Genomic DNA, 14,096 nt, shown 5'->3' with positions numbered 1-14,096 from the left:
CCGGTGCAGATAAATATACAGAGTGTGGGATGAATGCCAATGCAGGTGTGAGGTTGTAACCAATAAAGGCACAGGTGGAAATATAAGACCTCAATTATTCTCTTAAGCTCTCTGTGCCTCTTCTTTTTTCCACTTCAGTTAATGCACAGTATGTAATTTCTGCCGCTATCAGCCTCTCAAGCAAAACAATAACACAAGACTTTGTTTGATGATGTTGGAAACGCAGCATGGGATCATGGGAACTGTTGTCTTGTCTTTCCAGGGATGGGCATGAATACATGATTTTTCTTTTGTCACAAAAGAGTCAATCAGTTAATGTGACAAGTCGTAATTTGATTGAAAAGCTCAAAACTGAAATACTTTCTGCTTTCTATTACCATGAAGTGGCAGTGGCACAAAGTATTTGGTCAGTGTGTTTACAGAAGTAATGACATTTAAGCAGTTTATTGAATGAATCTTGAAGCTGCTCCGCATAGTTAAACATGCAGTAGATTCCCGCAGAAGTGAGGGTCTCTGAATGCATCTCGAAGCTGCTCATAGCTCAGCATGCTGTGAACCCTGCATTATTTCACAAGCTCTCATGCGCTGGAGTTTAGAATATCTGAATATTTGACAAATAATATTCAAATAGCATTTTTGCTTGAAACGCATGTCCCTAGCTGGTTCCGCTGTATAAATATTTTTTGTTATTTGCTTAATTTTCTACCCTGGTGTATACAGTACAGAACTGTATTTCTTTCCGCTGTCCGAAGGAAATGGCTGAAAATGGTAGCGCTAATGACTGTGCTCATGGCCAGAAGGTGAACGCAGGTCAAAACGCTTCGCCTGAAAAGATGCATCGCTGCCGAAAATAGAGCAGACAAAGAAGAAACACACGTGATCACGGCCCGTCTTAAGTTCTCACTGACACCGATCAGAGCTGAAGCTGATTAAGAACCTGCACACATTGCACAAGCTATTTCCAATGGGAGTGAATGCCAATTAAAACAAAAATCACACTCGTGAAAAATCAGTTTAAACCCAGGATTAAATGTTTTCTTGTTTTTTTTATGACCAGTGGGGATTGGGGATTAGTGACAAATATACAGAATAAAATGAAAAAAAAAAAACAACACACTGGCCAAATACTAGTAAACGGTCTGTTACCTTGAAGAGAAATACTGTTTTCTATGGACTGAAAGAGTGTTGGCTAATGTTAACTACATTACTCAGCAAACTGTATGACCTTAGTCTTGTTGTTTTTAAACATAATTACATCTTTAAAGCTTTAGTGATGCTCTGGAAAGATCCATGTGCCTCCTCACTGTCTCTCCTTCACTCTCCCCTCCCCTTCATCCCTCCTGTTTCTGACACATGCACACTCACTCCTCTCACCTCTTGGTATATTCCTGCTGAATAATCAATTTTTGAGCTGGCTGATGTGACTAACACACACACACATGCACGCACACACTCGCGCGTGCACACACACACACACACACACACACACAGACACACATACACAGACGCTGCCTTGAGACTGGATCGATACCCCTCTCTGTTCTGCTGAAGGAGGCATTGACATCATTCCTGGCCTCAGGCCAAACACACTCTTATCTTTCAGAAAGAGAGAGAGAGAGAGGGGGGGTGGGGGGTGGGGGGGGGGTTGAGGACAGAGGGGGGGAGACAGAGGGACACCACTCGCTCTCAGGTAACATATTAGCCCCGTGCACTCGTGTTACACGTATGTCTAGAGAAGGAGAGTAAGTTAAAGACAAGACTGACAGTTAAACCGAACTCGGTGCCAAAACCATCATCGACTTGTTGTTCCTCTGCAGCCTCTCACCTCGACTCCCTGCACTTTGAGCTTCATGTGATCCTCTCGGGTGGTCTTCCCGTCTTTTCTCTTCTTCCAGCAGTAGCCATCTTTCCTGTACTTCACCTTCTTACGGTTGTAGAGGATCATAGAGCCATTCTGAGGCCTGGTGGAGGACAGGATAAAGACACCATTACATTGTGTTAATCACACACTCGACCGAGGTCTTGACCAGGGTTTCCGCAGCTGTTTCGATGAGGACCCACGTTTTAAAGGTGGCGAACCATCGATTGCTTGTTTTTGTCAAGTTGATATCATTCATTTAGAAAAATTAAAACATAAATTAAACATGTAAAACAAATGTTTCTAAGTTAAATAACAATAAAAAAAACTGAAAGGAGCAGAAAGAAGAACAATCTAATATCTGCCCCTCTCTTACCGTGTGTCAGTACACAATACACTAAGCATAGAGAAAAAAAACAAAAAACAAAACATAGAAATATAACCAAAATAAGGCAACATTATGTTCAGTCATATTTGTTCAAGATGTATATAATTACTTTTCTTTGAAATATTGTAACAGACTTCAGACTTCCATCAAACTGGTTCTGATTTTTGTTATTTTAAAGATCATTTTTCTTCTCTTTTTCAAATCCTTTCTGTAAGTTGCTTGGAAGAATTTCTTGTGTGCCTTATACATTATCTGCAGAATGCGATAATCTAACAGATCATCAAATTTAAGCAAATTTCCATTTGACAGATACAGGATTTGTAGGATCCCGATATTGCTTCCTACTAATGAGTCGTACGGCTTTCTTCTGTGACACAAAAATTGTGTGTGTACGTGTTTTGCATGCATTTCCCCAAATGTATACACAGTAGGTCAGATCGTGACCCAATTCACAAGACACAATGTGACAAAAGCAAAGTTGTGCATAATATACAGTATCGTTTCTGGCCTTTGCAGTAAGAAGACCTGAACCGATTGAAATTGTCTATAGGTGAGTGTGAGGTTGGATGGTGGTTTGTACCCCACCTTTTGCCCTATGTCAGCTGGGATTGGCACCAGCACCCCCGTGACCCTCATGTGGAGGATAAAGCGTCAGAAGAAGAATGAAAGAAGTTTCTGACAGTTTTTACTGCTGTTTCTATAACAACTAATATTATTTATAACCAGTGACTCAACCACATTCAAGAAATCAAAGTCATTGTATGCAAGTCCAATGTCCACCTGCAGGTGTGTATTTTAAAAAACAAAGGGTTTTACTCCACTGGCTAAAAATAGTCATGGTACGTTCTCAAATACATCTGCATCCACATAAAAACAGTGTTGATATGCCAAGTCAGCAGGTGACGATATAACTGTAACTGTAACGCCTTGTTGGCCAATCAGAGGACTGATAAAAAATAAACTGTGTTATATGTGTTAAAAGATGATGTTACGGGACAAAATCTCCCCGTTTACACATAATCAACATGAACAGAGATCGTGAAAGTCTTTACTCTGACAGGAGTGTGTGAACTGTGTTATTACACAGGCATAACACACACTTTGTGCGTGTATGAAAGACAACAACACACAGAAAAAGCTATATCATAAAACTATCTGCACACATGTGAACTGCAGACTTTCAACTCCACCGACAGACAGTGAAATTTGAAAACTTGGTTATTTCTGCCGCTCAATCAAAAACAATCACAGACCTAGTTGGGAAGCAGCATGGGATCATGGGAATTGGTGTGTTGTTCTCCCAGTTGGTTCTTTTGTGTTTTACAAAAGACTCAGGGGAACCAACTGGGACACTTTCAGAGGCAGAACGTGCAGCAAATGGCAATGAGTCGTCTTGATCCATTAGTGTCAAAATATCCACAATAAAATGAAAAAACAAAAAAAAACAAAAGACTACACGACAGCTAACTAGTAGCACTGAATATTTTGTTCCTCACTCTAAAGTTTCATTGAGAGTTTGGCCCAGAAGGTGCAGAGGAGGCAAAGACACAGAGTCATTAGAGTCTGTTATCTTGATCATTTCAATGCACATGTTACATATCACAGGGTTACCACACCTTGATTGACATTAATATTCAGTGACTTTTCAAGGACTTTCCAGGACCACTCACTCATTCACTCATCTTCTACCACTTTATCCTCCACATGAGGGTCACGGGTTGCTGGCGCCAATCTCAGCTGACATAGGGCGAAAAAGGTGGGGTACACCCTGGACACCCATGTGCTGACACATTTTAAGATGGGAGGGCAACTTGTAACTTGTTCATGGCGTCAAGTGATTGTCTTTGGAATCTTGGTCAAAGTCAGTGTTTGTTGAGACAGAGATCTTGGAACTTTCAATTCCCAGGCATCACATCCTTTGCTCTCTCTTTTCTGCACAGAATGTCACGACAACGGCGGAGAGAGACAGTGGACAGTGTCCACAACAACACTACTAATTATGACTCGACGTTTGTTCTGCGTAGGTCAACGCACATCAAGCAATGCAGGGCATGAAACAGTAGGTGGCGTCGTAACAAACAAGGGAGACATTTACCTAAATATCAACTTAACTTCTTTCTTTCACAAAAATAAAGCACTTTCAATGACCCATGTCATGACCCAGGGCAATTTTCACAAACTCTTCAAGGACTTCAAGGACCAGTGGGAACCCCGATATAAGGTGCCAGGAAGCTTATCCAATAAAGGCAAAAAGCTCCAAAAATATCTTCCCCCAAAAAAGAAGGAATTTGATACATTATATCTTGAAGTTCTCTTGCTTTGTTGATTCATAAATATAAACCAAAAAAAACAACATGTTTGGTGTACATGGTCTCACACAGTCAAGTTAGCCGGTCTCACGCTTCCCCACCCCATACATAGACTCACACACTCCTTTCGTGTTAATATTTTAGTAGTGTGATTCATCAGCGCAGTAGGAACCCTGGCCTCTGAGTTCCCATTCTATATACACATGAACCTGCACACGCACACAACACACAACACACAACGGGAGCCACACATGTGGAGAGACAGAAATGCTGTAGTGATATCAGAGATGGCAGGACCTGCAGCTGTGTGTTCTTTGGACTCAATGTCAAACCTGCTGCTCAGCAATCAGTCACTACACTTCAGAAACATTAAGGGCAAGCGTGTGCACGTGTCTCTGTGTGTGTGTGTGTGTGTGTGTGTGTGTGTGTGTGTGTGTGTGTGTAGGTGGAGGAGCAATGCTTCTCAGCCTTATCTCATGACAACAGAACGAGAGCAGGCCCGTTAACAATCAATAAACTAACACATACTCACAAGTGCTCTCACACACACACACATACACACACACCACCTCACCTCTTCTGATCAACCTCAAGTCTTTATCCCTCTATCTCTTCATTTTCCCCTCCCTGCCTCCTCAGTCCCTCCGTTCTCCACACTCCTTCCCACCTTTCTCTCATCTTCTCATTTCATCTCTTCCCTTCTACTCCCACCCTAACCACTGTTTTTGCTCATTTATTTCCTATCTCCTCTCCTCTGGTTTTTGAATTTGATGTAGACACATCTATATGGACCGAGATGATTGCAATTTGCTCCGAACACTGTGTGTGGCGAAATTGAATTTACTTTGAGCTGATTTTTTTTGACACCTTAAATCTGTTCTGTTTTGGCTTGAGCCTGCCAGTTTCTTAGCGGAGTGGAGACCCCCACCCTCCCATCAAAGCCGAGTTTAGTCTCTGTCTCGAGCAGTGTGAGTCATCTCGGGGCTGCTGATTCTAATTATGTTATGGAGAAGATGGATGAGATCAGCTGTGTTCCCGGCGTGTGTGTTTGTGTGGGTGGCAAACACGTGCGCGCGCGTGTGCACGTGCGCACGTGGACGGTGCAATGTTCGCAAACCTTCCTATTCAAGCAGACATAAATGCTATTGATCGTAACTGGACGGTGATGTGTGGGATATAAAAAGCTTTTCTACCATTCCACGGCGTAGCAGAGCGAAAACAGAGAAGGCAAGGGAAGGAGAGAGGGAAAAATGAAAGGAAAAGATAAAGAGAAAGAGAGAGGGAGTCCAGTAATGGGAGGAGTAGATGAGAAAAGTGAGAGGAGATACAGAGAGCAGCTAACAGCCGTTACTTTGCACTGATGAGATAATTAAAGGGGGAAAAAAAGAAATGAAGGTCATTGATTGTTACCTTAATATTTACCCCCCACAAGTGTGCACACATCTACACAAACACATAAATGTCACTGCCTCCGTTTGCTGAGCCGCTTTCCATCTGATGGGATTAGGTGTAATCTGTTTTAATCGTGCCTCGCGTCATGTGTAAATGGGATTATATCTAACTGCTGCTCAATAACACCGATATGACTGGTGCTGCTGTTGCTGCTGGGAGGCTGAGCCTATGTGGCAGCACAGCCAATCAATGAGAAATCCATCCACAACATAAACTGTGCTGCTGCTGCTGCTGCTGCTGCTGCTGCTGAGGAGTCCTTCAGCTCACACAATGGGAGCGCAGAGGCATCACCCCAGGACTTTGCAGTGTTGCTTATCACAAATGGGGCCGTGAGATGACCGCTTCACTCACTTTCCTTTACTTTTCCTTCTATTCTTACCTTTACTTTTTCTCTGTTAAGTTATTTCAATGTCCATACCAACCAAAGTCATAACCAAGGGCATTAATGTCACATTAAAATATAAAATGCAATTCCCATAAAGAACTGCAGCATGAATAAGTAATAAACACACACAGGTTTGTGCTGCATTGATTTCAGTTCATTTGCAAAGCCTAAACTTAACCAGTTCCTCAGAAATGAGGTTCTGCATCATTAGAACCAGGTTTTGGTGTCCATAAGGACTACTGGTCCGGTTTAGTTTATTCACTTTCTATTTAAGTGTATACTCTTTATTCATGTTCCCTTCATATGTAGCTCTAGACAGAGAAGTCGCTTTGCTGTGCTTATCAGAACATAACTAACATGCAAAACTATAACTTTCAACAGTGTACAAATCAAACATGTAAACATGTAAATAGATGGATAAAGGTGTGAAGTTCTTAGTTCACGTCTCGCATTTCTGTCGTGTTGGTGTAAGTGTGTCCGTTTTTGTCATATGGACAAAACCTAAAGTTAAAATGAATGAATAAACAAATAAACGTTAAGGTATTTGGTGGTTTCAGTGACAGTCCTGTCCATCTGAAATAATTTTATGCAAAATGTACATAAACCTCCCACTAGAAAGTTCTTCTGCCTTTTCATTATTTTCTCTTTTTTTAAAAAAAAACACCACCACTTCACGTCTTATTAACCAACGGAAAAGTCAATAAGGTGACGTGATTCAACAATTCAAATTGCCATTTCTCTGTCTGTCTGTCTGTCTGTCATTCCCTTTTCCCTCCTACAGTTTCACTTATTCCTGTCGCTCCTCATTCTGGAATAGCACCACTTCCACTTCATTAGGATCGATGAATATTCAGCTGTGACACGTGATTCCCCTGTCCACACCCAATCATATATATACACGAACCTCCCCCCCCCCCACGGCCCGGCCCCCTCCCCGCCCCGGACCACTTTTCACCCCCCTGTGTCTGAATTATACATCACTTATCCTAATACATTTACATTTATTAATACTCCACTTTGAGCTGACGAGGTGCTTTGCAGTCCAGCCGTGTTGTAAAACCGTGTGGAGCAGGTCGTCAGCAGGAACCTTCGGAGACAGTCGACGTACATCACTAATGTTTTAATCAAACATGGACTCTCAGCAATTGGCACTAACCCAACATGAGCTGGCTGAGGGATTCTACGTGTGTGTGTGTGTGTGCTTGTATTTATTACCTCTATGGACATTTTCTGGCATTAGCGAGAACTTTCCTATACTGAGTAAATTTAGGGCTAAGATTTGAATTGTTACAGTTGGGGTTAGACATTCGCTGGTGATGGTTGAGGTGCGGGATGACACTTCAGTTTAGACTGTCCACGTTAATGGAAGTCATTGCATGTTAGGCTGCGCAGAGGCAGACTGAGCGGAGAAGTGGACTGGCTCATTCTGCAGAAACTATGAGGTCTTTGACCATAAAAACAAGCTAATGTTGGTAATTAAATCTCCATAAATCACATTTATAGTTAGAAAAGACCATTCTATCCCCCCTTTAATAGGCTACGTTTTTAAAACATGTATACAGAAGCTATAAGAATGTGCAATATAGTGTCTTATATCCCTTTTTTTCAGCACAACCTATAGGCAATCTGATTACACCGAAAAATCGGATTGAATTTGTGAAATTTGTGAAAGTTCAAAGTTTGCTTGGCTCGTCTTTATGAACAAAAATAATGTTACTTTTGCACAATTATCACTACTCCCATTTCTTTCTTCTTTAAAAAAAAAAATAAAAAAAATATGCAACATTGTTGGTTCCGCGTGCACTGTGTGCATAAGTATACCAGGGCCTTAAGGGTTAAACGGATAACTGTATGAACCTGTGTGTGTGTGTGTGTGTGTGTGTGTGTGTTAACGACTGTGTGCATTCCTCTCACCTTGTTTTTGGCGATGTCGTCAGCCACTCATCGTGTTTTTCAAAAGTGATGAGATATGCAGCAATCTCCTACAGAGACAAAGACAAGACAAAGAGGTTATATTGATGTCTGTGTGTGTGTGAGAGACTGTGTGTGTGTGTGTGTATGTGTGTGTCACGGGGAGATAAAAACATAACAGGTATTTCCAGGTGACCTGCTGATGTCCAGAGAGACTATGTCACAATCTGATTGCCACGGTGTGGTCCAGGCGCCTGATTGGTCACATAGCAACCAGTCAGGAGACAGATATAGAGGACAAACCCTCAGGGCCAACAACCAATCACACACAACGACACAATGATGTCTCCCTCCACTGGGGAGAAAAAGCTATCTCTAAGTACACACACATGCCCCATAAACACACACAGACCTATACACTGGCAGAGAGAGTTCACTGATAGGAAAAGTTTTCTTGTACTTTGCAGTTTCACAGTTTCCCGTCAGATAAAGGTTGCTCCTAACTTGATTCTTAATTCCTTCGGCTCTCTTTTCATCTCCTCTCCTCTCCACAACACTATTTCCTCTGCACTCACATGAATCCAAAAAGGAAAGCTCATATCATACAGGTGCATTCTACAGAGAGTGAGCAAAATAAAACGTCCACACACACACACACACAGTGAGAGATGCAGACTCACAGATGGAGCCCAAAGAAACTTCTCGTTGTTCTTACGCCTCCCACTTTTTAGTCGCTCACACAACATCGCCTCCCCCCCCCCCCTCCCCCTTTTTTCTCGATGCAATCTCTCACCTCTGGCTTCCTCCTTGAAACATCATTCTCTCTCTCCCCCTCTCCATCTCTGACTACCATCTCACCCACTTGTTGTGAAAGACTATGAAATGTAAATTGTCCTCTTAAGGCAATCAGTGTTTGAAAATGTGGCACAAAGCAATAGTGAAAAAGACATCAACACTGGAAGCACTCCTTCATCTACGCCCTCAGATCAACAGTCTCCTCTCCAGACCTGTATGTGTGTGTGTGTGTGTGTGTGTGTGAGAGAGAGAGATAGAGAGAGGGATTTAAGATATTTGTCTCAGTTTGACATCAGGGCGCTTCTGCTCCACACCTATCAGGAGAGAAGGGGGGACAGAGGGAAGAAGAGAAGGCAGAGAGCAGAGAGACTGTGTTTAAAAATGGACGTAATCCTCCAGGTCCTAAAACAAAGTCACATTTTGAAGCCTGGAGATTAGCAATGGGACCAGCGCCATGTCATTGGATGATATCGGCTCACACAGTGTCCACTCATATGTGTTGTGCTTTATTATCTGTTTTCATCTAAATGGGAACATTAATTCAATGTCTACCACTTTTATCCTTCACATGAGGGTTGGGGGGGGAGGGGGGGTGTCTCTCCGGGTTATCCAGTTTCCTCCCACAGTCCAAAAACATGCATTATGGGGATTAGGTAAATTGGACACTCTAAATTGACTGTAGGTGTGAGAGTGAATGGTTGTTTGTCTCTATGTGTGGCCCTGTGATGGACTGGCGAACTGTGCAGGCTGTGACCCCGACTATCGCCCTATGTCAGCTGAGATTGGCAAATCTCCCCCTGCGACCCTCATGTGGAGGATAAAGCAAAGAAAATGGATGGATAGATGTTTTTGGACTGTGGGAGGAAACTGGAGAACCTGGAGAAAACATGCAGAGAACACGCACACTCAAAAACGCACACTCAAAAACACCTTATGCTGTAAGGCAACAGTGGTAGCCTCCATGCCGCCGTGTGGCCTAAATAGGAACATAATTTACAAAATTGACATCATGTTCTCTTTAAGAAGACCTGAAACTAGAGCTTTAACTCTGTTTGCTGACGTTATAAATCAACTGAGAAGAAGTGTACAACCAGCAGAGTCGCCCCCTGGTGGCTCACTCCTTCTTCCTGGGCTTCACATTTCAAACCACAGGACTACATCCATTTTTATGTAGAGTCTATTGCAGGGAGAGACAAGAGGAGAGAGCAGCTGGAGGGTGCTGGCACTTAACTGATTGTTTTTTTAGTATCCTACATCCAGTCCTCACATCCCTACCCCCCGCTGCCTCATCCACAATTTATATGTGTGTTTATATGTATGTGTGTGTGTGTGTGTGGGTGTGGGGGTGGACTGTCATCACAGCATTAATAATTATCACTATCAAGCCAGTCACTGGTGATGTCTGTCTGTCTGAGGCTCATAAAATTGCTCACAGCCATGTTTAGATTGGACACACACATTCTTGCACAGCAACCATAGCGAGGACGCTCGTAAACAAAATGCATTCCCTCACTACTAACCCTTACCTTACCTTACCAATCACAACTAAATGCCTAACCATAACTAAACCTAATTATACCACTAACACTAAAACAAGTCTCACACTAAAAAAAAATATGCTCACTTTCTACTGTTCAAGTCAAAATGGTCCTCCCAAAGATATACACACACCTGTCCCTCTTTACTTGTGAGGACACCCATACATATAATGCATTCCCCATACCTTTCTATGAACCTTAACCATCACCACTACACGTGTATCTCTTAACTTAAAGCCAACATCAAAACCAAGCTTAACCGTAACGATGGTTTTGAACCAACATTTGTCCTCACAGCATAATGAAGGCATGTATACATACACACACAGAGGCACACACAAACACACACACATACACACACGAGTACCTCATTCATTTATGCATCTATTCATTAGCTGTGACAGGCAGCCACCTCTCCTCCTCCCAAACCACTCCGCAGCAAGTCAATATCCTATACGGCCTCCACACGGCCCCGGCCAGGCACTTGGGCTCCCCTAGTGACTGTCAGCCAGTGGGAGGCGGGAGGAAAAGAGAAGAAGGAGAAGGAGAAGAAGAAGAAGAAGACGAAGAGAGGAGATGAGGGGCTGGGAGAGACAGAAGGATGAGAGGATTAAGAAGGAGGGAGAGAGACTTGCAATTAAAGGCCTGCCCCATAAGAGCCATTAAAAAGCCAGAAAAAGAAGAGTCAGCTGAAACGGCACACATACACACACACACACACACACACACACACTCTGAAACACACCCACACACACACACACTGACACTGCAGACACACACTGCTGCTCACCCTGAACTACCACACACACACACACACACACACACACACACACGGCCATATAAAGAGTGACAGAAGTGAGATGCTGAAGGTCGATCCTCAGGAAGTCACAGTTATCATCCCGGTGGAAAGCAGTGATGGAGCGCTTAGAGTATGCCTGGCGACACAGTGACCCTTCAGGAATACTGTGTGTGTGTGTGTGTGTGTGTGTGTGTTAACTGTGCCAGACATAGGGATGAGCGTCTTCCTCCAGAGATCTACTCTAGAAACCCAGACGCTCTGCATGTCTGCGTGCGTCTGCGTAATAATACATTACGACAGGCCCTGCTGAAGGCGTGTGTACGCGCACAAACACACACACACACACACACACACACGTATGCCACTTTGTCAACACACACCTATTACTCTGTCTGTGTGTTCGAGAGAGTGATAAGGAGAGAGAGTTACTTAAGAAATATCTAACAAAGCAGGGAGCATGAGTGGGAAGTTAGATTGGAGTGAGCGATGCAGTTGGGGAAATCAGCCTCCCACTCACGCATCACTGAGACCATCTCGCTCCAAGAAACTGGTGGCATGTACAGAAAAGCAGACAGCCATACGCACACACACACACACACACACACACAAACACACACACGAGGCCTGAGGGAGATTTCCAGAGGAGGCAGAGGAAGGAATGGGGAGGTTGCCTATACTGCAACAGACTTAAGCAGGAGTTTTCCCCAGAGAGATTCCTTTATATGGTGTCTGTGTGTGTGTCTGTGTGTGTGTGTGTGTGTGTGTGTTCACGCACGTCTGAAGTCTAATGACGAGCATCACTCTGACAGAGATCTGGAGAAAACAGAGTTGTCTGTAAACTGGAACTGTCACGTCCATTCGAAGTGCCTCGAATAAAAGGCTGCTGCCGCTGCTGCCGCCGCCGCCGCTGCTGGAATCGCTTGGCATCGAACAGTTCAGTTTCGCAGTGCAAGGACGCAGCAAACTGAAGTGCCCTTTTAAAACTACAGAATCCATTCCTGCCCCTCTCCTTGAGCGTGGCGAGTCTTGTATACATATGTGGTGCGAAATAACCGCATTAGCATTACCAGGGGAGGTCTGCTGATGCTGTAATTTGTTCCAGAGCACCTCCAACGGCTCTCTCCTTCCCAGAACAACGCTGTCAGTGTCTGACATTGATAGACACTCTATCCAAAATTGCCTCCTGTTTTTATTACTTCATTTTTTTGCAGACTACGAGCTTCTGTTGGCGGTTTTTATTTTGATCCGGAGCACTATCCCTGCCGTCCGCTCAGCCCACATTTTATCGATCGGGCTCTATTTTTACAGCGAGGCTCATCATGTAAAGTATAAGCAAGTATAACAATGACAATTCTACGCTGAAGCTATACTGCCATGCAATTTGATTTAAAACTGCAATAATCAATAATCCATTAGAATTGAGTGGTGCCCGAGGGCATGTCATTATGCTCAATTGTTGACGGACACATGACAATGTTCATCTCACAGCATTTCTGTGTTAAATATGTAAACAGCGCTGAGTGACCTCTACAGTCACCAATGTCACAGAGCTGCTCCTCTGAGAGATAGATAGATAGATAGATAGATAGATAGATAGATAGATAGATCAATTTAACAAACTTTACAAAAATACAGCTGCATGACATTGTCAAAAAAAACGAATATAGGATTGATGGAGGCAACAGCAACATTACACTAGTAAAGCAAGATGGCTGCCAACATTAGGGGTGGGAATCACAGGGTACCTCACGATACATTTCTCTATTGATTCACAACAAAGACAACAAAGTGCATAAAGTCTATGTATTGAACGTAGATGGAGCATCTCTTAACATAGATTCCTCCACCATTATCTCGCTGTAAACTCTCTCTTCTTCGGCCAGGTAACTTCTGATAAAGTTTCCCCCTCATTCATTTGAGCAGCGCCATCATGAGGAGACATGAAGTAGTGACGCGAGTCGAGTGAAACTGGCACTCTCTGACCAATCAGTGGCCAGCAGTCTGTTGGATCACATTTTAAGCAGTTACCAGGTACTATCTCTAATGGAAAAGCAAAAAATCTAATCGAGTCAAGTAGTGCTCGAACTGTTTATTGGAAAAGTGCCAGAAGAAGCACCCAAAGAAAGTTTCAAAAGTGAATTCTACTGCTCAGAACAAACAAACAAACACGTAATTCAGTCATTTGATGCCATAAACACACAAACACCCGCTGAGTCAGGTCGCTAAATTAAAACCAGAGTCTCAGCTCTAGTCAAAGTTACGCACTGCAGCTTTAAGGATCATGTCGCAGAGGCAGAGCTGGATACAGTTTAAGTTGTGTTGCGCTTTAAGCTGACATAAATGATGTGCAGTTTATTGCAAACCAGACCAATAATGTCTTGTATTATATTCCCGAACTGCTTCATTCCCCACTGTGTTTTACTTTCAACAGCCTTTATATTACCTCCACTGGCTAATACAACTGCTTAGTGCTGTTTCCATAACAACTGTTGCAAAGCCCCTGATCAGAATTCCTCTCCAGCTTGCCTTGTGTTTATCATATAAACACCTCATCACACACTGGGCAACACACACACACACACACACACACACACAAGCCTATGGACATAAAACACTTGTACACACGCATACAAATAGACTGACTATTAATACATGAAGTTG

General features: G+C 43.1%; 1 protein-coding gene across 5 annotated transcripts in view; it reads right to left on the bottom strand.

The window, feature by feature from the left end:
- The window catches only part of LOC131460622 (calmodulin-binding transcription activator 1-like), an 89,788-nt gene that overhangs the window by 35,851 nt on the left and 39,841 nt on the right, over positions 1-14,096 (bottom strand). For all 5 annotated transcript variants that reach the window (XM_058631256.1, XM_058631254.1, XM_058631255.1 and 2 more), the window contains 2 exons: positions 8,307-8,374; positions 1,826-1,961 (listed from right to left, as the gene is read on the bottom strand). In XM_058631256.1, the coding sequence (XP_058487239.1) occupies positions 1,826-1,961; positions 8,307-8,374 (204 nt within the window). The remainder of the gene's footprint in view (positions 1-1,825; positions 1,962-8,306; positions 8,375-14,096) is intronic.

Source organism: Solea solea, chromosome 6 (assembly GCF_958295425.1).
Source record: "Solea solea chromosome 6, fSolSol10.1, whole genome shotgun sequence".
NCBI classification, from domain to species: Eukaryota; Metazoa; Chordata; class Actinopteri; order Pleuronectiformes; family Soleidae; genus Solea; species Solea solea.
The sequence above is the reverse complement of the archived record's forward strand: the minus strand, read 5'-3'. Positions and strand labels throughout refer to the sequence as shown.